Genomic DNA, 18,906 nt, shown 5'->3' on the forward strand with positions numbered 1-18,906 from the left:
AAAATGAGACAGGTCCGAAAGAACAGACACTTCGTAAGTGCGCCTACCGTCTGTGAGACTCTTTGTTGCCACTCCAGAGTTAATTCTAATAAAGTATGAGTTATGAAATAAATAGTCTTATCACGTCAACTTAAGGGTGGAGTTACTTTGTTTAAATCTAGGTGAAGGTTTGATTATTTTACTATTGATATGGATTATTAACTGTAGCTTGGAAATAAGAGAAACATAAGAAAGACAGGGAGAGACATTTACACAACACAACATAACGTATTTGCTACGTTACAGGTATATATAGCCAAGCACATACTACACATAGTGCCAATTTGGCGTTTTTTGTATGCGTGCCTCCTAGGTGTTTCAACTTCAATAGCTAGCGATGAGCGTTTATCACACAGCGCAGCCCCTGATGGCTACTCGCGAACTCCCGGGGAGGGCTGAGGAGCCGGGACGCAACACGGCACGTTGCGCCCGCAGGCGCCGACGTCGCCGGCGCTTGTGGGGTCGGCGGGGCGCCGCGGCGCAGTAACGCCACAATAAGTCAGCGAGGCCGCGAGCCGCCGCATTTGGTATTCAGAGCGCGGCTTGTTGCGGAGTTTTCCAGCGGCGGCGTCGTTCGTAGCCGGAGGACGGGGCCCGCACCAGCGGTGTGGGGGCGGCGGGGACCGGGGTGGCCGCGGCGAAAGTTACCGCCCCTCTTTTCACACCGCCGCTCTTGGCGAGAAGCTCCGAGCGACACCAACACTACAGGCGTCAGTTTGTATCATAAAGCCAGCTCCGGCGTCCTTCTTAAATAACTTGATCTACTACTGGCGGCGCGGCCCTTGGCAAGGCGAGCGGGGAGCGGCGATGGGAGCCGCGGGGAGGGGGAGGGGGGGAGGAGGGTGGATCCCGTAGCACGGGATATGACGGGAATAGAGCGCGGGGAGGAAGCGCAGGGGTGAGCGGCCGCGGCAAGTGCATGCAGCCGGGGTGAGGGATGCGTCTAAAATCGGGCGACGTCGGTGGGCGCCCGCGGCGGCTGAAGATGTCGACAAAGTGAATTATACATGAGTTGAACTAAAATATGGAAATTCGGGGTGACACGAAGTACGGCCTGGAAAAAGGCTAGCGTCCCCGCGCGCGCGTGTCCGAGGGAAAAGGGGGAGCAAAGTGGGTCACGTTCATAACCGTGTGCTGACAGAAAACGAGACAGAGGGACAGAAGAGAGAGGGAGAGATGGGCGAAAAGCGAGAGTGAGAGAAAGAGACGGGAAGGAAACGATTCAGAGATCTGGAGGCAACTGACCAGTCCTGATGAAGTCTGGAGGGACTAAGAACGGACAATAGGAAAGGAGAAGGTAGGAGAATGCGTTACTCTTGAGAAACTGACTCTCGCCGAATATTGATGATTTTTACGGTTATGATACTGGGCTGTAAAAAGCAAATATAAGCAGCACATAAACTACTTTTATAGCACAGGGACATGCTCGCTCGACCGCCTGCCGGTATATCCCTGGCCCGATCTTCGAAAAATTTGGGCTATGGGTAGTGGGTTAGGGGGTGGGGGGAGGGGAATGAACGGGTTGTAAAACATAAATATCGTATACTGTAAAATGTGTTAATATTCGGCTACTGCGGCCGGCTTACGAGGGGTTCGATCGGTTCTAATTCACAGGCTCAATATTTACATAGTCAGCTGTAATAATGATCATGTAGTAGTCAAACAGTTTATACAGGATGACAATTATTGAACTATATGAAGGAAACGTACATTAATTACAGACTACAGCGTGCACACACTTTAACATGTAAACGACGCTACATATATTAGGATTTAGGTTATGACATGTTCGATATGCCTGCCATCCTTGGCGACGATTGGCTGCGGACGAACAGCGAAATTCTGCACGGCCCGCTGAAGTATCGGATCCTCGATCCTGTCGATGACCTCCTGAACGGTCGTTTTCAGCTCAGCAGTAGTTTTGGGGTTTACTGCTGTGCGCCTTTTCTTTAATATAGTCCTACAAAAAGGTGTTGCATGTGCTGAGATCGGGAGACTATGGCAGCCAATGGAGCCCCATGCCAGTGGCCTCTGGGTACTGCAGAACCAGAATGCGGTCCCCAAAGTGCTCCTCCAGGACATCGAACATACTCTTGCTTCGAGGGATTCGAAATCCGTCTTGCATGAACCACATCGGGTCGAAATTACGATAACTTTACATAATGGGGATGAAATCATCTTCCAAAATCTTCATGTACCTTTCGGTAGTTATCATGCCATTAAGGAGTAATGCACCGATCATTCCGTGATTTGATGTTGCACACCATACAGTCAACCGTTGAGGGTGAAGAGACTTCTCAATCTCAAAATGTGGATTCTCAGTCCCCCAGATGTGGTAATTTTGCTTATTGACGAACCCATCCAAATGAAAGAGGATTTCGTCGATAAACCAAACCACGCAAGCGCATTCTAATTCCCATCATGACTCGCGACCAACCATCCAGTTTGAACGTCCTAAAGCAAACCGTTCAGAAGTTATGACAATTTTATTTCATGTAGTTCAATAATTGTCGCAGTGTACTAAACCTGATATGCCAAAACAACAATACAGATCGAATTATACATGAACTTTAAATAACCTTATCGCTGGAAGCTACTACAGAGATTTTCGTTTTGTATATGCTGCAAAATAAAAAGTCGTGGAACTGAAGACTGTGACACCTTTCGAAAATCTCACAATGTATACTGCAGCTGACACCGAAGCTAAATCGGAATCTCGTCAACGAACTGAAGACGTTAATAGCACTGAGTCGCACGTCTTACTTCATATTCAGATAGTTGTTGTGATCACCTTCAGTCCGCAGATTGGTTTGATACAGCTCTCCATGCTACTCTAGCCCGTGGAAGCCCCTTCGACTCCGAATAACAACTGCAACTTATATCCTTCTGAATTGCTTACTGTATTCATCTCTTCGTCTCCTTTACATCTTTTACCTCCCACAATTCCCTCCAATATTAAATTGGTGAGCCCATGATGTCTCGGAATGTGTCTTATAAACCGATCCCTTCTTATAGTCGGGTTGTGCCACAAAACTGTTTATCATCCATGTTTCACTGAAATCTGCAGTCGATATTAACACACCTGTTTTCTTTAAAAACGCTCTCTTTGCCATTTACAGACTACATTTAATATCCTTTCTACTTTGGACATCATCAGTTATTCTGCTGTCCAAATAACAGAACTCATTACCACTTTAAGTATCTCGTTTCCTAATCATATTCCTTCAGCATCACCTGACTTGATTCGACTCCTCGTTTTCCTTTAGTTGATGTTCATCTTATATTCTCCTTTCAAGACAATGTCCATTTCGTTCAAGTGCTCTTCCAAGATCTTTGCTGTCCCTGAGAAAATTACACCTTCATCGGCAAATCTCAAAGATTTCATTAGTTCTCTCTCCACTTTAATTCCTATTCCAAATTCTTTTCTAGTTTCCTTCACTGCTCGGTCAATGTATTGATTGAATAACACCGGGGGCAGGCCAAAACCCTGTGTCACTCTCTACTCAACTACTGCTCCCCTTTCATGCTCCTAGACTCTTGTAACTTCTGTCTGGTTTCTATACAAGTTGTAAATAGGCATTCTATCCCTGCATTTTATCCCTGTTACCTTCAGAATTTCAAGGAAGTTGAAGTATTCCAGTCAACAGCTGTAAAAACTGTCTATAAGTTTAGTTAATTAACACTGCAACATTAAAATTTGATCAGTGCATCATTTAGATTATACATTTTCTAAATCTCCACTCATGTTTCCATCGTCGGTGTCGCAAGCTAAAGGTGGACCAAAACGTAATGCCTCCTGTGATATAAAAAATTTAATAATGAACGTATACTGGTGCATATCATAGCCTCAACAGTCCTTTACACAAAACTACCATTCAACATAGTCATCATGCATTTGCATACGATTGCGCCATCTTTGGACCCAGGCATCAAACCCAGTCTGGAAAAAAAAGCTGTTTTTGCTTCTTGACCCATGATATTAAAGCTCTTTTAACCTCAAACAAGAATAAAATATGTGGGTACGCTGCAATGGACACAGCAATATGCAGCTTTGGGTGAAGATATTCAGTAACGGAGATACGGACATTGCAATTAAAACGCGCAACGTCCAGACAACGACATCTGTAACGGGTGCCAGTAGAGGACGTGCTGATGATGTGATTTGACGAGACAGGCGCAATAGTGTTCGCAATAAACAGCCGAACCTTGTTCTTTAAAGTCATGGTCAAGAATCAAAGCCCTGATTTTTTGCAAACTAGGCTCAGACATGATGCAAATGTGTACAAATGAATTCAGACTATGTTGAATGGCATTGCTGCATACATGACAGTCCGAGCTATGATCTGTACCAATTCCTCTGTGGTGTATTCGTTATTAATTTTTTGAGGAACAACAGCATTACTTTTTGATCCGTCCTTGTATTTCCCAGTAACCTTCAGGTATACGATAGTGAGAGGTTTACTAGTACACAACACAAATAGGAAACTGGTAGTGAACATTTGATATCTAATTGCTTAGAGAAAACATGAATAATCGGAAAATTCTACGATATTTGATTGAGTGACAAGCTCTTGAAAATAACATAAAAATGCCCTACAACCATTTCATGATACTCTTTTATTTTATGAATCCGGTAAACTACTTGAAACAATGAAGTGATGCAATAATTTTACCACTTCGTCAATGGTTTTACGAATTATCATACAGCCAAAGCATTCTCAACATGCCATCTAATAGCTTTAAAACTCGAAGTATTTCTCTTCTAAAATACGCAGCTTTACATTCACCAAATATCCAATAATTTCTGTGACTCTTTTTGAGTACTCTTCTTCCCTACTAGAACTACTGCAAGTCTTCAGGTATTTGGTACTCTTAATCATGTGTCAAGTGAAGACATGTGTCGAAGACTACATTAAATACAGCGTTGTAGCTGTAATGCCGCAACCGAAGATAACAGATGAAAGTAGCTGAGGAAATGTGTAGGCTAGTTACCTGCACTAAGCAGCTTTCAGTTTTCTCTGGAGAGTTTGTTCATTGAACAACTGAGCGGTCTAAAAATTTTACGTTCTTAACTAACAGAACTGAGATTATTCTGTAATGCAGATAACTGTTGCTAAATTATTTTCTGCGCTTGCAGTACCACAGTCAGGATGTGAAGGTAATGTCTTTTATTTACAGCTGGCCGTGGTGGCCGAGCGGTTCTAGGCGCTTCAGTCCGGAACCGCACGATCGCTACGGTCGCAGGTTCGAATCCTGCCTCGGGCATGGATGTGTGTGATGGCCTTAGGTTAGTTAGGTTTAAATAGTTCTAAGTTCTAGGGGACTGATGACCTCAGATGTTAAGTCCCATAGTACTCAGAGCCATTTGAACCATTTTTTTATTTACAATTATCTTCATCGCGTTTGGTGGACTTGTAACAGCTCGCCGGTTCAACCTACAAGTCATCATTAGTGACGAAAATAACACATTAAACAATGATCGTGTGCCTATGTTGCTAGTCTATTATGGTAGTGATTCTGATCACTGAGACATTGTTATAAGTCCGTCAATTGTGCTCAAACGAGTTGTGAATAAAGAAGTGTTTTCCAAAATAAATCTATTTGACAGTCGTCAAATATAAATGAACTTTAAGATCATCGTTTCCATCTCGGCTTTAATTACTTCATCTGCAAACATTTGTTCATTACAAATACACGACTGGCAAGCTATAGGGAGATGTAATCAGTGAGAGCTTGTAAACTCATGCTACTGACATTTTCAGTTTCTCTAGTAAAAGGTCGAATCGTCAAGCTTCACACTCACGAATAGGTTATGAAATTTGAAATATTTCAGGACATGATGAACGTCTCATGATTACTTTTAATCCTTTATAACCTTTTTCCTAGACTGCTATTGTAAACTGCTGACTAAATGTACCTAAGAGAAACAGTGTACGCGACGTAGTGAATGAACATATCTTTGGTTGTAAAAAGGAAGTAGTATCGATGTTTAGTCGAAAGAAGGGAAATTAAGAACAAACAGAAACCATTCTTGCCATTTCTTGAGCAAATAGAAATCTTCGAGGGAGAGAAATACGAAGACTGCTCGAAATACTAAGAACAGAAGGACAAAGCCACACGGGCATCATGCTCAGTCTACAAAAAACATACTAGGTATAATGTAGAAACTCGAAAATGCCAATGTGGTGTTACATTTTGTTGTAATTTCTATGTAACGAGAGTGTCACAGAATTGAAAGTAGCTCTGAAAACATGTACGAAATAACAAGATACCCATGCCAAAGTTTGTAGACTAAACTTTTCTGTCGTAGATGTTTAAGATACCGGGTAAACAAACCAAACCGCAAAGGGGAGTAGTGAAAAGCAGATTACCAACGAGCTAAATATATTATATTTGATCAGAAGTCCACGGGCACTTCTAAGTGATGGGGAATTTAAATGTCACGATCTCAATTTCGAAGAGTGAAGGATGAGAGATTTCAGTAGTAACGGTATAAACGCCGAACTCAAGGTTTTTTTTTGTATTGTTACCAGTCTGTTGCTAACATTGGACATACTTGCAGAGAATTTTTATCGTATATCCGCAGAACAGAATACGTTAGCCGAAATAATACAGTAATCTTTCGTAACTAATATATGCCTTCTACAGTATGTAATTAGTAGTAAATCATTGTTTTGTTTATGTAGTAATATCGGACTGTTTACTATAGTTTGGTCACTCGGCCAGCGACAGATTCGTTGAAGGGCGTTAGCCTTGTTTGTACACAGGCGACTTGCCAAACACCAGGTGTATCGATTGGCTATGCCTCACTGCCTCCTCCTTCAGGAAAGTTATACTCGGAACCAAGAGCTGGACGAAACCCGAAGTAGAAAGCACCGAAATATTTAACAAGACAGAAACTTATATCGAAAGACAGAACAGACGCCACAGGATGGGGAATGTTCATTGCAGATGACGAAAATATTGTCCATCGAGTCGAGCCTGACTTACGAAGTTATCTGGACCCGAGTAGCAGGGATAGGTGAACTGAAGCTAACTATAGCAAGTCTTTACCGGTCACCTGATCCACCGTACCAATTGTGGAATCATTCCAAAAAGCTGTGTTCTCAATGCTTGGAAATGCTCAGATCATGCAGTCTTAACTGGAGACATCTTTGACCTACCGACTACAAACTGCGACGTCCATGGATTCATTACAGATGGTGCGTAGAGACATTCTTGTAAAAAAGTTCTGAACACGTTTTCCAAAAACTGTCCTATTTAGTTAGTTAGTTAGTATCTGATTCGATAACCCACACGAAATGAAAATACTTTAGCCGCAAACATGCCTGATTATTGACAATGTCAGCATAGAGACAAAGATTACAGATTATGACGTAATCATAACGACGGTCGTTACTAAAGTTAACAAAATTCATGAAGGGGACGGAAAGAGTACTTTGCTGAAATGAGGACATAAGAAGTTAGCGTCTTACTTAGACAATGAATGGACATCATTTAGTTCCAATGTGATGGACTTTGAGGAATTATGAACAAATTTTGAACTGACTGTAAATAGCACTCTGGAGAAATATTTTGACGAGCAGGTGACTTAAGAACAGATAAATGCATCGCTGTTTAATAACAAAATCAGGAAAATGCTGTGAAATTAGAGACTGATGCACTCTCGGTTCAAGAAAGAACGGAAAAATGTCGACAGGCAAATGTTAGTTGATATTCCAGCGTCTATAGAGATCGATGAGTGAAGCAAATAACAACTTCCACCGTCATACCTTAGCGATATTTATTGATGAGAAACAGAGAAAATTCTGGCCCTACGCAAAGTCACTAAGCTGTTCCATGGCTTCTATCCAGTCACTCGTCAACTAGCCGGATACGGCAGTAGAAGATAGCAAAAGAATAGCCGAACTTTTAAATTTCGCATTTATGAAAGCATTCAAACAGGAAGATCGAAGAGACATACCGTCTTTTGACAGTAGCACAGACTCTCACATAGATAACGTAATAACAGGTACCCCTGGCGCAGAGAAGCAGCTGAGAGCAACTGAAGTCGCCAGGTCCGATTACTCTACAATAATAGCACCATTTCATTTATCGTCATTCTCTCGCCCAGAGCAAAATCCCAAGAGACTGAAAAAAAAAGAACCAACGATGGCGACTCTTGTACATAAGAAGGGTAAAAGATTTACCCAGAAAATTACAGGCGAATATCCTTAACACAGGTTTACTGGATAATTCGTGAGTTCTTATATAATAAACTTCCTTGAGAAAGAAAAGCTTTTCTTCATAAATCAGCACGGATTTAGAAAGAACATCTTTTGAGAAACTCAGCTTTCCCTTTAGTCACAGCATATCATGCTAATAATGGGTAAGCGCAAAAGGCAGTTTCCATATTCCTAGACTTCCGAAAATCGTCTGACACGGTATCTCACGGCAGACTGTTAACGAAGGTCCATGCATACGCAATACGTTCCCAAATATGTGAGTGGTTCGAAGACTTCCAAAGTAATACAATTCAGCACGTTGTCCACGACGTCTAGTGTTCATCAGAGATCAGGATATGGCCAGGAGTGGCTCAGAGAAGTGCGATAGGACCGCTATTACTCTCTCTCTATATAAATTATCGATGGATATGCTGAGCAGCAATATGAAGATGTTTGCTGATGACGCTGTAATATGCAGGAAAGTATTGTGGTCCAGTAACTACAGAAGGATACAGGGTGACTGAGATAAATCTGAATTTGGAGTGATTCATGCGGCTTGGTCTAAGTGTAGGAAAACGTAAGTTAATGCAGATGAGGAGGAAAAACAAATTTACATTTACATCTACATACATATTCCGCAACCCACCATAAAACTCCCAATCATTTCCTTTCCTAGTCCATTCTCAAATGGAGTGAGAGAAAAACGACGGTCTATGTGCCACCGTACGGAGTCCTAATTTCTGTAATGTTCGAACGGCGTGCTGCTTGATACAGTCATGTCGATTAAATATCCAGGCGTAACGTTACAAAGCGGTATGAAATGAAGGTGAGAAATAGGGCTGGTGAATTGTCGACTTCGGTTAATTACGAGAATTATAGGAAAGTGTTACTCTTCTATAAGGGAGACCACTTATAGAATATTGCTGCAAACCGTTCATGATTTCTGGTCGAGTGTTTGGGATCCCCACCAGCCCGGATTAAAGGATGACCTCGCAGTAATTCTGGTAGATTTGTTACCGGTAGATTTGGTCAACAGGTGAGTATTACGAAGATGCTTTGTGATCTAAAATAGGAATACCTGTTGAGGTGGCAAATATGGAGGTGACTGCTGCCAACATAATTTAGTGTAAGGAACGCGAAATCAAGATAAGAGAATTTAAGGGATTTACAGAGGCATGTATACAATCTTTCTTAAGTCGCTCCATTTGCAAGTGGAACAGTAAAGGAGATGACAAATAGTGGTACAAGGTATTGTCCGCCATGCACCATACGGTGGCGTGCGCATTGTGTATGCTATTGCGACAGTCATGTCTGACCCAAGTGAGGCTAGAATGAGATATCCACTCTGCAGCGGAGTGTGCACTGATATGAAACTTCCTGGCAGGTTAAAACTGTGTGCCAGACCGAGACTCGAACTCGGGACCGGAGTGGCCGAGCGGTTCTAGGCGCTGCAGTCTGGAACCGCGCGACCGCTACGGTCGCAGGTTCGAATCCTGCCTCGGGCTTGGATGTGTGTGATGTCCTTAGGTTAGTTAGGTTTAAGTAGTTCTAAGTTCTAGGGGACTGATGACCTCAGAAGTTAAGTCCCATAGAGCTCAGAGCCATTTGAACCATTTGAACTCGGGACCTTTGCCTTTCGCAGGCAAGTGATCAACCATCTGAGCTACCCAAGCACGACTCACGCCCCGTCCTCACAGCTTTACTTCTGCCAGTACCTCGTCTCCTACCTTTACAGAAGCTCTCCTGCGAACCTTGCAGAACTAACACCACTGAAAGAAAGGATATTACGGAAACATGGCTTAGCCACAGCCTGGGGGATGTTTCGACAGTGAGACATTCACTCTGCAGCGGAGTGTGCGCTGATATGAAACTTGCTGGCAGATTAAAACTGTGTGCAGGACCGAGACTCGAACTCGGGACCTTTGCCTTTCGCGGGAAAGGGCTCTGCCAGCAGTAGAGAACTTGCCTGCGAAAGGCAAAGGACCCGAGTTCGAGTCTCGGTCCGTCACACAGTTTTAATCTGCCAGGAAGTTCCAAGTGAGGCTGGAATTGCTCGCCGGCCGGAGTGGCCAAGCGGTTCTAGGCGCTTCAGTCCGGAACCGCACGTTCGCTACGGTCGCAGATTCGAATCCTGCCTCGGGCATGGATGTGTGTGATGTCCTTAGGTCAGTTAGGTTTAAGTAGTTCTTAGTTCTAGGGGACTGATGACCTCAGATGTTAAGTCCCATAGTGCTCAGAGCCATTTGAACCTTTTCTTATTTTTTATATTTATTTATTTATTTTTTTGGAGCTGCTCCAGGTTTAAAGAGCTGCGACCGAGCGAGGTGGCGCAACGGTTAGCGCACTGTGCTCGCATTCGGGAGGACGACGGCTCAAACCCGCGTCTGGCCATCGAGATTTAGCTTTTCCGTGATTTCTGTAAATCGCAATAAGCAAATGCTAGGATGGTTCCTTAGATTGAGCGCGGCCATCCTTGACACAATCCGAGTTTGTGCTCCATCTCTAAGGACAACGATGTCGACGGGACGTTAAATAAAACATTCCATCCTTCCTTTTTCCAGAGCTACCCTGGACCTAGACCCACATACAACAGGCGGAGAAATTTACCACGCAGGATGGCGACCGTGTGTGGCTGGGAGGTCGTGGTGAGCCTATATGTGTGTGTGTGCGTGTCCGCAGGGCCGTCGTCTGCGGCGCCGATGAACCCCGTCCTGACGGCGCTGGTGGCCACGGCGGCCGCGCTGCTCGCCGTCGTCTGCGCCGTCATCGTCGCCCTGTACCGCCGCCACCGGCACCGCCGCCAGCCGCGACACGACAAGGTCAGTAGCCGCCCTTAACAACCGCCTATGTGTGACGTAGTCGCCCTGCCGCCCCCCCCCCCCCTGACCTCCTGTCACTTACATGTCACCTGGCTTTCAACGTCCAGTATGCTCTGCTACCGAAACGCCGCAACGCGTCTCGTCTCTTACACAGCCAGCTCAACACGTTCTAAACAGCCGCATCTAGTGACTCCTGGTACCACAGTACATCTACAGATACACAACATTGCCGGATTTAGTATCTTAAATATGTGGTTTTACCTGTAAAAAATCTACGTCGCCGAAGTCGTTAACAATGCGTAGGTGCTGGCTTCCGTCACGAACGTTGTCGGATGGAATTTTGTTTCACTTAAGACGGGTAGGACGTCAAACGGGCCGACTTAGAGCAGGAGACGCACCACAGGACATTTTAATTTCCACTGTCTATACTTTTACAAATAAATTCATAAAACTTTGTCAGCATGCCCAGGAAGGATCCAGGATTCACACTCATAGCAGCGGAAGTTCAAAAACATAACAAAATAAATTCTTTTACATGTGAAATTTCATCATTTTTTCACTTATTATTGGCTGCATTTGTTGCTATAGGTACACTTTTCTTCATAAGTAAGAGAGATTCTTCGGTGAATTTTTGCACAGCATACAAACCATTCTTACAGGTGTCTGAAACTCTAGAATCTATTTAACTTATGAAAAAATGAATAAGCTGTTACGTATTAAACTTTATGTTTAGAAAAAAATCAAATTTTGTAGTTAATTATCTCAATTTTTACCACAGTTTTTAATAGATTTGGAAAATTATAGAGTTTCATACATCTGTAAATATGGTTTGTATGCTGTGCAAAATTCATCAACCAATCTCTCTCTTACTTGTGAAGAAAAATGTACCTATAGCAACAAATGCAGGCAACAGTAAGTGACAAAATGATGAAATTTCATATCTAAAAACAATTATTTTGTTATGTTTTTCAACTTCCATTGTTATGAGTGAGAATCTTAATCCTTCCTGGTCGTCCTGACAAAGCTTTATGAATTCATTTGTTAAAGTATAGGCACTGGGAATTAAAATGTCTAGTGGTGCCTCTCCGCCAGCCGCAGTGGCCGTGCAGTTCTAGGCGCTGCAGTCTGGAACCGAGTGACCGCTAAGGTCGCAGGTTCGAATCCTGCATCGGGCATGGATGTGTGTGATGTCCTTAGGTTAGTTAGGTTTAATTAGTTCTAAGTTCTAGGCGGCTGATGACCTCAGAAGTTAAGTCGCATAGTGCTCAGAGCCATTTGAACCATTTGGTGCCTCTCCTGCACCAAGTCGGCCCGTTTGACGTCCTACCTCCCTTAAAAGCACCTTATTAGGCTCCATTAAATCAGGCCACAGGTAAGCAGTCATATACGTAACAGCTCGAATCGAAGTGCACTGGTATGCAAACCTAATGACGAAAGTACCTTTCGCATGTTTTCCGCAGGATGTGTCAATTCCAAGTAACATAGCTCGATCACACTTGAACCTTGCTTACAAAGAACTGCTGTAATATAGTACAGAAGATACCTGAAAGACATACACAATGAGACGAAGAGAAATAACATTGCCTCATTTCCTGATAGTTCCCTTGCACATTACAAATGATGGGACATAGTTCGTAATCGGGGAGGGGGGGGGATGATGGGAGGTGATCAACATTGACGAAAAAGCATGCTGTGTAAAGCGCTTACATGTTAACCAGACGGTTTGTAAGGATTTCTTGTCGTAGGAAGTCCCATTCATCCACCAGCACTGTTGACAACTGTGGATGAATGTCGGTGCGTGTGGAAGTCATGTAGTACGTCTCTCCTGCGTATTCCACACAAGCTCAATGGAACTTAAGTCGAGGGAAGGAGCAGGCGTCTCGTTATTAGAGCTCATGCACCTGTGCTGTTGGATGTGGTGGTGCAGTATCATTTGTGTAATGAAATAAAGATCGAATACACCCTTCAAGTGACGCACATGAGGAGTGAGTGCTGCGTCTCAATAATGGTGACCGGAGAGTGTGCCGTGTTCAAAGATTTGGAGATCAGTACGGACCTGGACTATCAAACCGATAATGTTCGACAGTATTGGACTTAACCACACATTGCGAAAGGTGTGAATATTTTCGAACATCATTGTTTTAGTAGTCCATAAGTTAAGTTGTCTGGAAGCTTAATGTTGCAGTAATGTACTAACTTGCAAAGCTTTGAACACACTACAGTTCCTGACCTTCTATCCCTACAAAATGATAGTCTTTTGAAGGGTGCATTCATGACTGACTTCATTTTCGTGGACGACAGTGTGCGACGCCGTCGATCAGTGGTGGTGGAGCAGCTTTTAGAACTAGACGAACTTGCCGAATGGACTGGCCTGCACGTTCAACTGACTTGGATCACATCGAGTCGGATGGGTTGTGGAGACGTATTGTAGATGTCGATATGTACCAGCGACCATCCACCAATTGTCAACTGCCCTGGTGAGGAATAGAGTTCCACACCACATGAATTCCTTACGAACGTTGTAGCCAGCATGGGAGTACCTTGCAAAGCATGCGCTGCCGTCCCCCGTGATCACACTCCAAATGAAGAGCTATGTTCCACATTTTGTAATGTCCAGGGGACATCATGAACCACAGTGACTTCAGTGTAATTATTGTCTTTGAATAACAATGTCATTTCTCTTCGTCTCATTGATTACTCCTTTCAGTTACCTCACGATTCTATGTCAGTCCCTTCTATGTACGAGTATGAGCCAACTTCAATCGAGGTATGTTACCTAGCAGTGACACATCATGCGAAAGCTACTTTATCCTTGAGTTTTGCTCAACACTGTATCATAAGTTTTGTTACTTAACGCGCTTGTGAAGCCACTATCCGGCCATTGCGTACTACATAGGGGGGGGGGGGGGGGGGGGGGGGGGGGAAGCCACACTGACCAGGACAAAATTAAGTGCCGATTTCCTCCATATTTTGTTTGTCGAAGAGACGAGAGTGATTAAACATTTATAATGAAATTAGCAATCAGTATTTGGTTGAGAAGTTGAGAAGAGGAGGGAAAGTGAGGACGTAAATTTCGCAGAGTTTACGCCATTGTCTGAAGTCTTATTACCGACCTCCCTGAAAATCTTAGTTGAGTGAAGCTATGGGAAATGGTTAATGGCCATCCGCAAGTCGAATGGGGACGTTACGCACGACTGTCTCATCGATACTTTCTGAGCAACACGTTGTGTGCAGTGACCGAGCTGCAAGCTCTCCCTTCTTACTAAAAATATAGGGGAAAAGAAGTCCGACTGCACAAGTACGGATCAGCTATCTACAAATCGTAGCACGTAATACGTCAGAACAACACAGCACCTTACAACCTTCATTCCTACCACTGCAAGGACGGTAATGCATGATTCCCTTATCCACCTCCTCCATGTAGGTATAATAATGGGTGCAATTATGACGTCACAAACTTGAAACCGACGTTCGCTGTGTCAGCTGCCTCAAACATTAGCTTCCGGTGATCAAATATGTTGTACCAAAAATGCCACCTTTTGTCATTTACTGGAAAAGTGCAAATTAATCACATTTGATGCGAAAACGGACCCGTTCAAGCGATAGTTTCGTTTCTATACATGACATTTAGTTGCGCTGTTTGTCTTTGCAGTGATTTTATTTCTGTTACTCGACTATAGATGTCCTACGAATCCAACATGAAAAGCTTTCTGGATGTACGCTGTGAGAAGGAAAGTTTGGAAACCGTCCGATGATACAAAAATAAGTTCTCAGCATTTTCAGGAGGACGGAATTTGAGATTCATCAGCCAATATCAAGGAAAAGCAAACAAGTGCTGTTTTTGAAGTTACAGCGTAATCAGCTATCGACACAAATACAGTACAGGAGCGTTTAAATGGATTATGAAAGCAGCTTTTCTTCTTGGTTACTCGAAACGCATAACAAAAGTAAAGTTACATTAACAGGGTCAAATGTATCTTAATTCTGGATTAAATACTCACGTAAGACAAGAAGAACGCTTGAAAATGCTTTCCTGACTCTGTCTCATTCGCTAACGTGCTGTTACATTTACTACTTAAAACAACTGCAGCGTGCACATGACAAAGTGGAACAAGAAGCAACCGTAAACAGTGTTATACTAATGTTGTGAGCCATCTAACACGGCAGCACCGGCTTCAAAGCAATGTAAAGCGTACGCCTACAGCGCCATCTCCAGTTATTATGCCACCATGTTTTTCATTTTATAAAAGGATTATCTATATCGAGGCAGCCAGTCACGTGGATTAAAGTGATTTGTTACAGTCTGTCCAGCCACGACTGGTTAGAAGAGTACCTACAGAGGGTAAAATTGGATATTAGTACAAGATGGTTGGTTGGTTTGGGGTATAAAGGGACCGAACTACCGGTTCATCAGTCTCTTCTACAAGAGCTTGAAATTGTAACTGAAATAATGTGTGAAAAGCTGCAAGATAATATGCAGTAATAGAGAAAGCTTAAAATCAAATATTGAATTTCAAACCCTAACTCCACTTTATTGCCATTTAAAAGAAATACAGGTTTATGTCTAAGCCTCTGATGAAGTGACGTATTTTTAATCGATGGACAAGATTTGGACGAGAACATGAACTCATATTGTCCCTAGCCTTTCCAGCTACTACCCCATGCCTGTTGGCAACTTTGTTCGGTTACCCAGACTAGATACCTTTTGTTGTCAGCATTTTATATATATATATATATATAAAATAAAGGAAATTAAGCGTAATCCCCAAACAATTTATGTTCTCCTTCTTTCTCCTCTTACTTCCTCATTAACGCCATGATGAAGGGTCCGTAACCCCTTAACGTTCTCCTTATATTTGGTTTACTCAATTTCTTCATAGACAAGCTCCTAACGGAACAGTTGAGTGAAACCTACTATATGATAAACTTCCGACGGTACTCTCTTTACACGTTTATTGAAAACAAGTTGCTTTGTAATCAGAGAACAAGTAATTGACGTAATAGTCGGTAAATTCAGCAAGGCACGCACAGATACTTGTTAATGACATAGGCCGATCTGTTGATTTTTTTTACTGAAAATTATTGCTGACAACAAAAGGTATCTAGTCTGGGTAACCGAACAAAGTTTCCAACAGGAAGATGCTTTCTTACCTCTTTTGCCATAATAAGAGAATCACAACAGCGGCGGTAAAGGCAAGAGAGTATTTAGCTAAACCAACGTAGACGACGCTTAAGAAATGTGAAATGTGTGTGAAATCTTATGGGACTTAACTGCTAAGGTCATCAGTCCCTAAGCTTACACACTAATTAACCTAAATTGTCCTAAGGACAAACACACACACCCATGCCCGAGGGAGGATTCGAACCTCCGCCGGGACCAGCCGCGCAGTCCATGACTGCAGCGCCTAGACCGCTCGGCTATTCTCACGCGGCGACGCTTAAGAAACGATACATTGAAATTTGTAATTTTCTAGATCAGTTCAAACAGAATTTCACTTAAACTATCAATTGACGTAATTACTTGCCTGACATAAGGAGCCACTTACAAAACAGTGTCAAAATTACTTCCTAAACAGTACGTGATTCCAACGACGTACTCCAAACGGTTTACAATTCAGGAGGGTACAGGAATGACTTTTGCTGTAATGTGCCACGATGTATACTTGTTGTACATCATAAGAAAAGATCCCTTCCCATATTGTTTCTTCAAACCCTTCAGAACATCGTATTCTAGGATTTTGTCGTAAAACAGCTGAGAATCTCGCTATTCAGCTGGATTTTAAATTTTAAATTAATTTGGTTAGAATTTATAACGTATTCTAATTTCATATACTCTGTATTTAACGTAATGCTCATATACATTGACAAGATTGTGTTAGTAAATTGAATCAAGCATTAAAATTATTCATTGTTTTCCCCAAAAATCTACTTGAGCATGCGATTTATGTATAAAGTAAACGTATTTGTAATTCAGATTCTGTTTTCTGTTAATACTTAGAAACTGTCATATTTATTCTGCTGTAAATCGAATTGTCAGTGTATTGTAGAAATATCCTCCACACAAATTTCTAATTGTCTAGAATGTATCGTTTGAATGATTTTTATTAGCTGCTTGAAAAGTTTGAAAGACTTCCATTTAGTCATTTTGAATATTGACCGGCTCATGTAAACAGCGTCGTTGGATAGATATAAATTATGTTTCTTTATTAATATGTTCCTATAACGTTTCTTAAAGGACTAGCAGGGAGTAACACTGGAAGTACCACTGCTGAAGAGAGACACGTGGCGTATTAACATGAACTGTTTTCGTTCACTGCGTAAGGGCAAGGGAACTTTGCTTACTTAGCTACATTCAACGTTTGTGAAGAAACTCACTCAACGCGAAACAGGTATAGAACGGCCAGCGACGGTTGTCAATAAACAGGGGATGCGTAATTAACAAGATGTTGGAAAGTTAATTAAGCATCTGTGTGTGGATGTGCAACTTAGAAGCACCACAGTGGATAGTAGATGTAAATGTGCGTGTAACATATTTTTCCGGAATTCATCATGAAAGAAAAAACCGAAAAGCGCCTGGAAAAATAGAAAGGTAGCACTTGGAGATCAAATGTTTACATGGTATCACGTAACAATTACATTAATTCGAAAAAGATATTTTGGTAAGCTTCTCGTCAGTAGGTGAAACAACTGCGAATATATCTATGATGAATCTAGTTCTATGTCACTTGGCGCTACAAACTTTAGATAGGAAACGCATACGGTGTCGCTTACTGATTATCAGTAACTCTCTTCACGATGTGTTTCATGTCCTTCATTTTTACTATGTGTAGAACATGTAAAGAACTCTAGAGTATTGTAAGTTAGTAAAGTGGAATAATACAAATGCCAGTCACAGACAACTCATTGCTCCCACAAACAAGACTACAGAACGGTAAAGGATGACTGCTAACTGGAACTAAACTCCTGAAACTTCTGCCAAGTAACTGGCGAAGTGCTGTTAAACAGGATCGCTAAAAAGTTGAGCAGATGTGGGTTCATTCCAGTGAAAATATCATCTTAATGCCTCATTTGTTACTCACAATAGTTGTTAAAGGAAATATTTCGATGCTGAAGAAATCCATGAATAGTACAACGAAAAGACAAAATATAAACTTAGAAGTTTGTTTTCTAAAGAAAACAATATTATCCAAGCACACTGCAATCTCCAATAGATACAGAATGAAACAGCAGACACACTGTTAATAAATTATTAAGTCATTACTAACCGATAGAAATATACAAGAGAGAAAGAGATGTACAGGAATCTGGATTTAAAATGTTATAGATACATTGCTCAAGACCATCAAGAGTTTTAGAGTGAAAGTTATCAATATTCCCGTTCTTCAAAACTCAGAAAAAATCATTAGGGGCCGAAAAATTGGTTCTTGGAAGTATTTCTGACTGTCCGCGACAAAGTACCTGGAATGTTGGTGTGAAGAAAGATGGGAGCATAGCGAAGTAATGAGAAGTAACATCTTTTGCGAGTACGAGATCTGCGGCATTATCCCATTGATTAACGTAGTGTTTGATAGAAGAAGAAGTGCATAGTGTTATATTAGCAGCAAAGGTATGCGGTAAGATCTATTCAGGAGAGACATCAGTAACACGTTTATGAAGTCTTCTCCAGATGAGCAGTTTTCTTAGCATACAACGTTGTAACAGAGAAGCTGCCTCTGGAAGAATACATAGGATTCGGAGGATAAAAGTGCAGTATAGACAACAGATGCCCGAAGAAGCTAAAGCTGGAAGCATTTGAAGAATGACGATACATTATGTTAACATTTAAAAGGGAAACAGGTTATGTA

General features: G+C 42.2%; 1 protein-coding gene across 4 annotated transcripts in view; it reads left to right on the top strand.

The window, feature by feature from the left end:
- The window catches only part of LOC126188244 (neural cell adhesion molecule 2), a 612,074-nt gene that overhangs the window by 513,817 nt on the left and 79,351 nt on the right, over positions 1-18,906 (top strand). For all 4 annotated transcript variants that reach the window (XR_007537838.1, XR_007537839.1, XM_049929802.1 and 1 more), the window contains exon 11: positions 10,923-11,062. Coding sequence is in view for 2 of the 4 variants with exons in the window: in XM_049929802.1 (XP_049785759.1) it covers positions 10,923-11,062 (140 nt within the window). In the remaining 2 variants the exon portion in view is untranslated. The remainder of the gene's footprint in view (positions 1-10,922; positions 11,063-18,906) is intronic.

This window comes from Schistocerca cancellata, chromosome 5 (assembly GCF_023864275.1).
Source record: "Schistocerca cancellata isolate TAMUIC-IGC-003103 chromosome 5, iqSchCanc2.1, whole genome shotgun sequence".
NCBI lineage: Eukaryota > Metazoa > Arthropoda > Insecta > Orthoptera > Acrididae > Schistocerca > Schistocerca cancellata.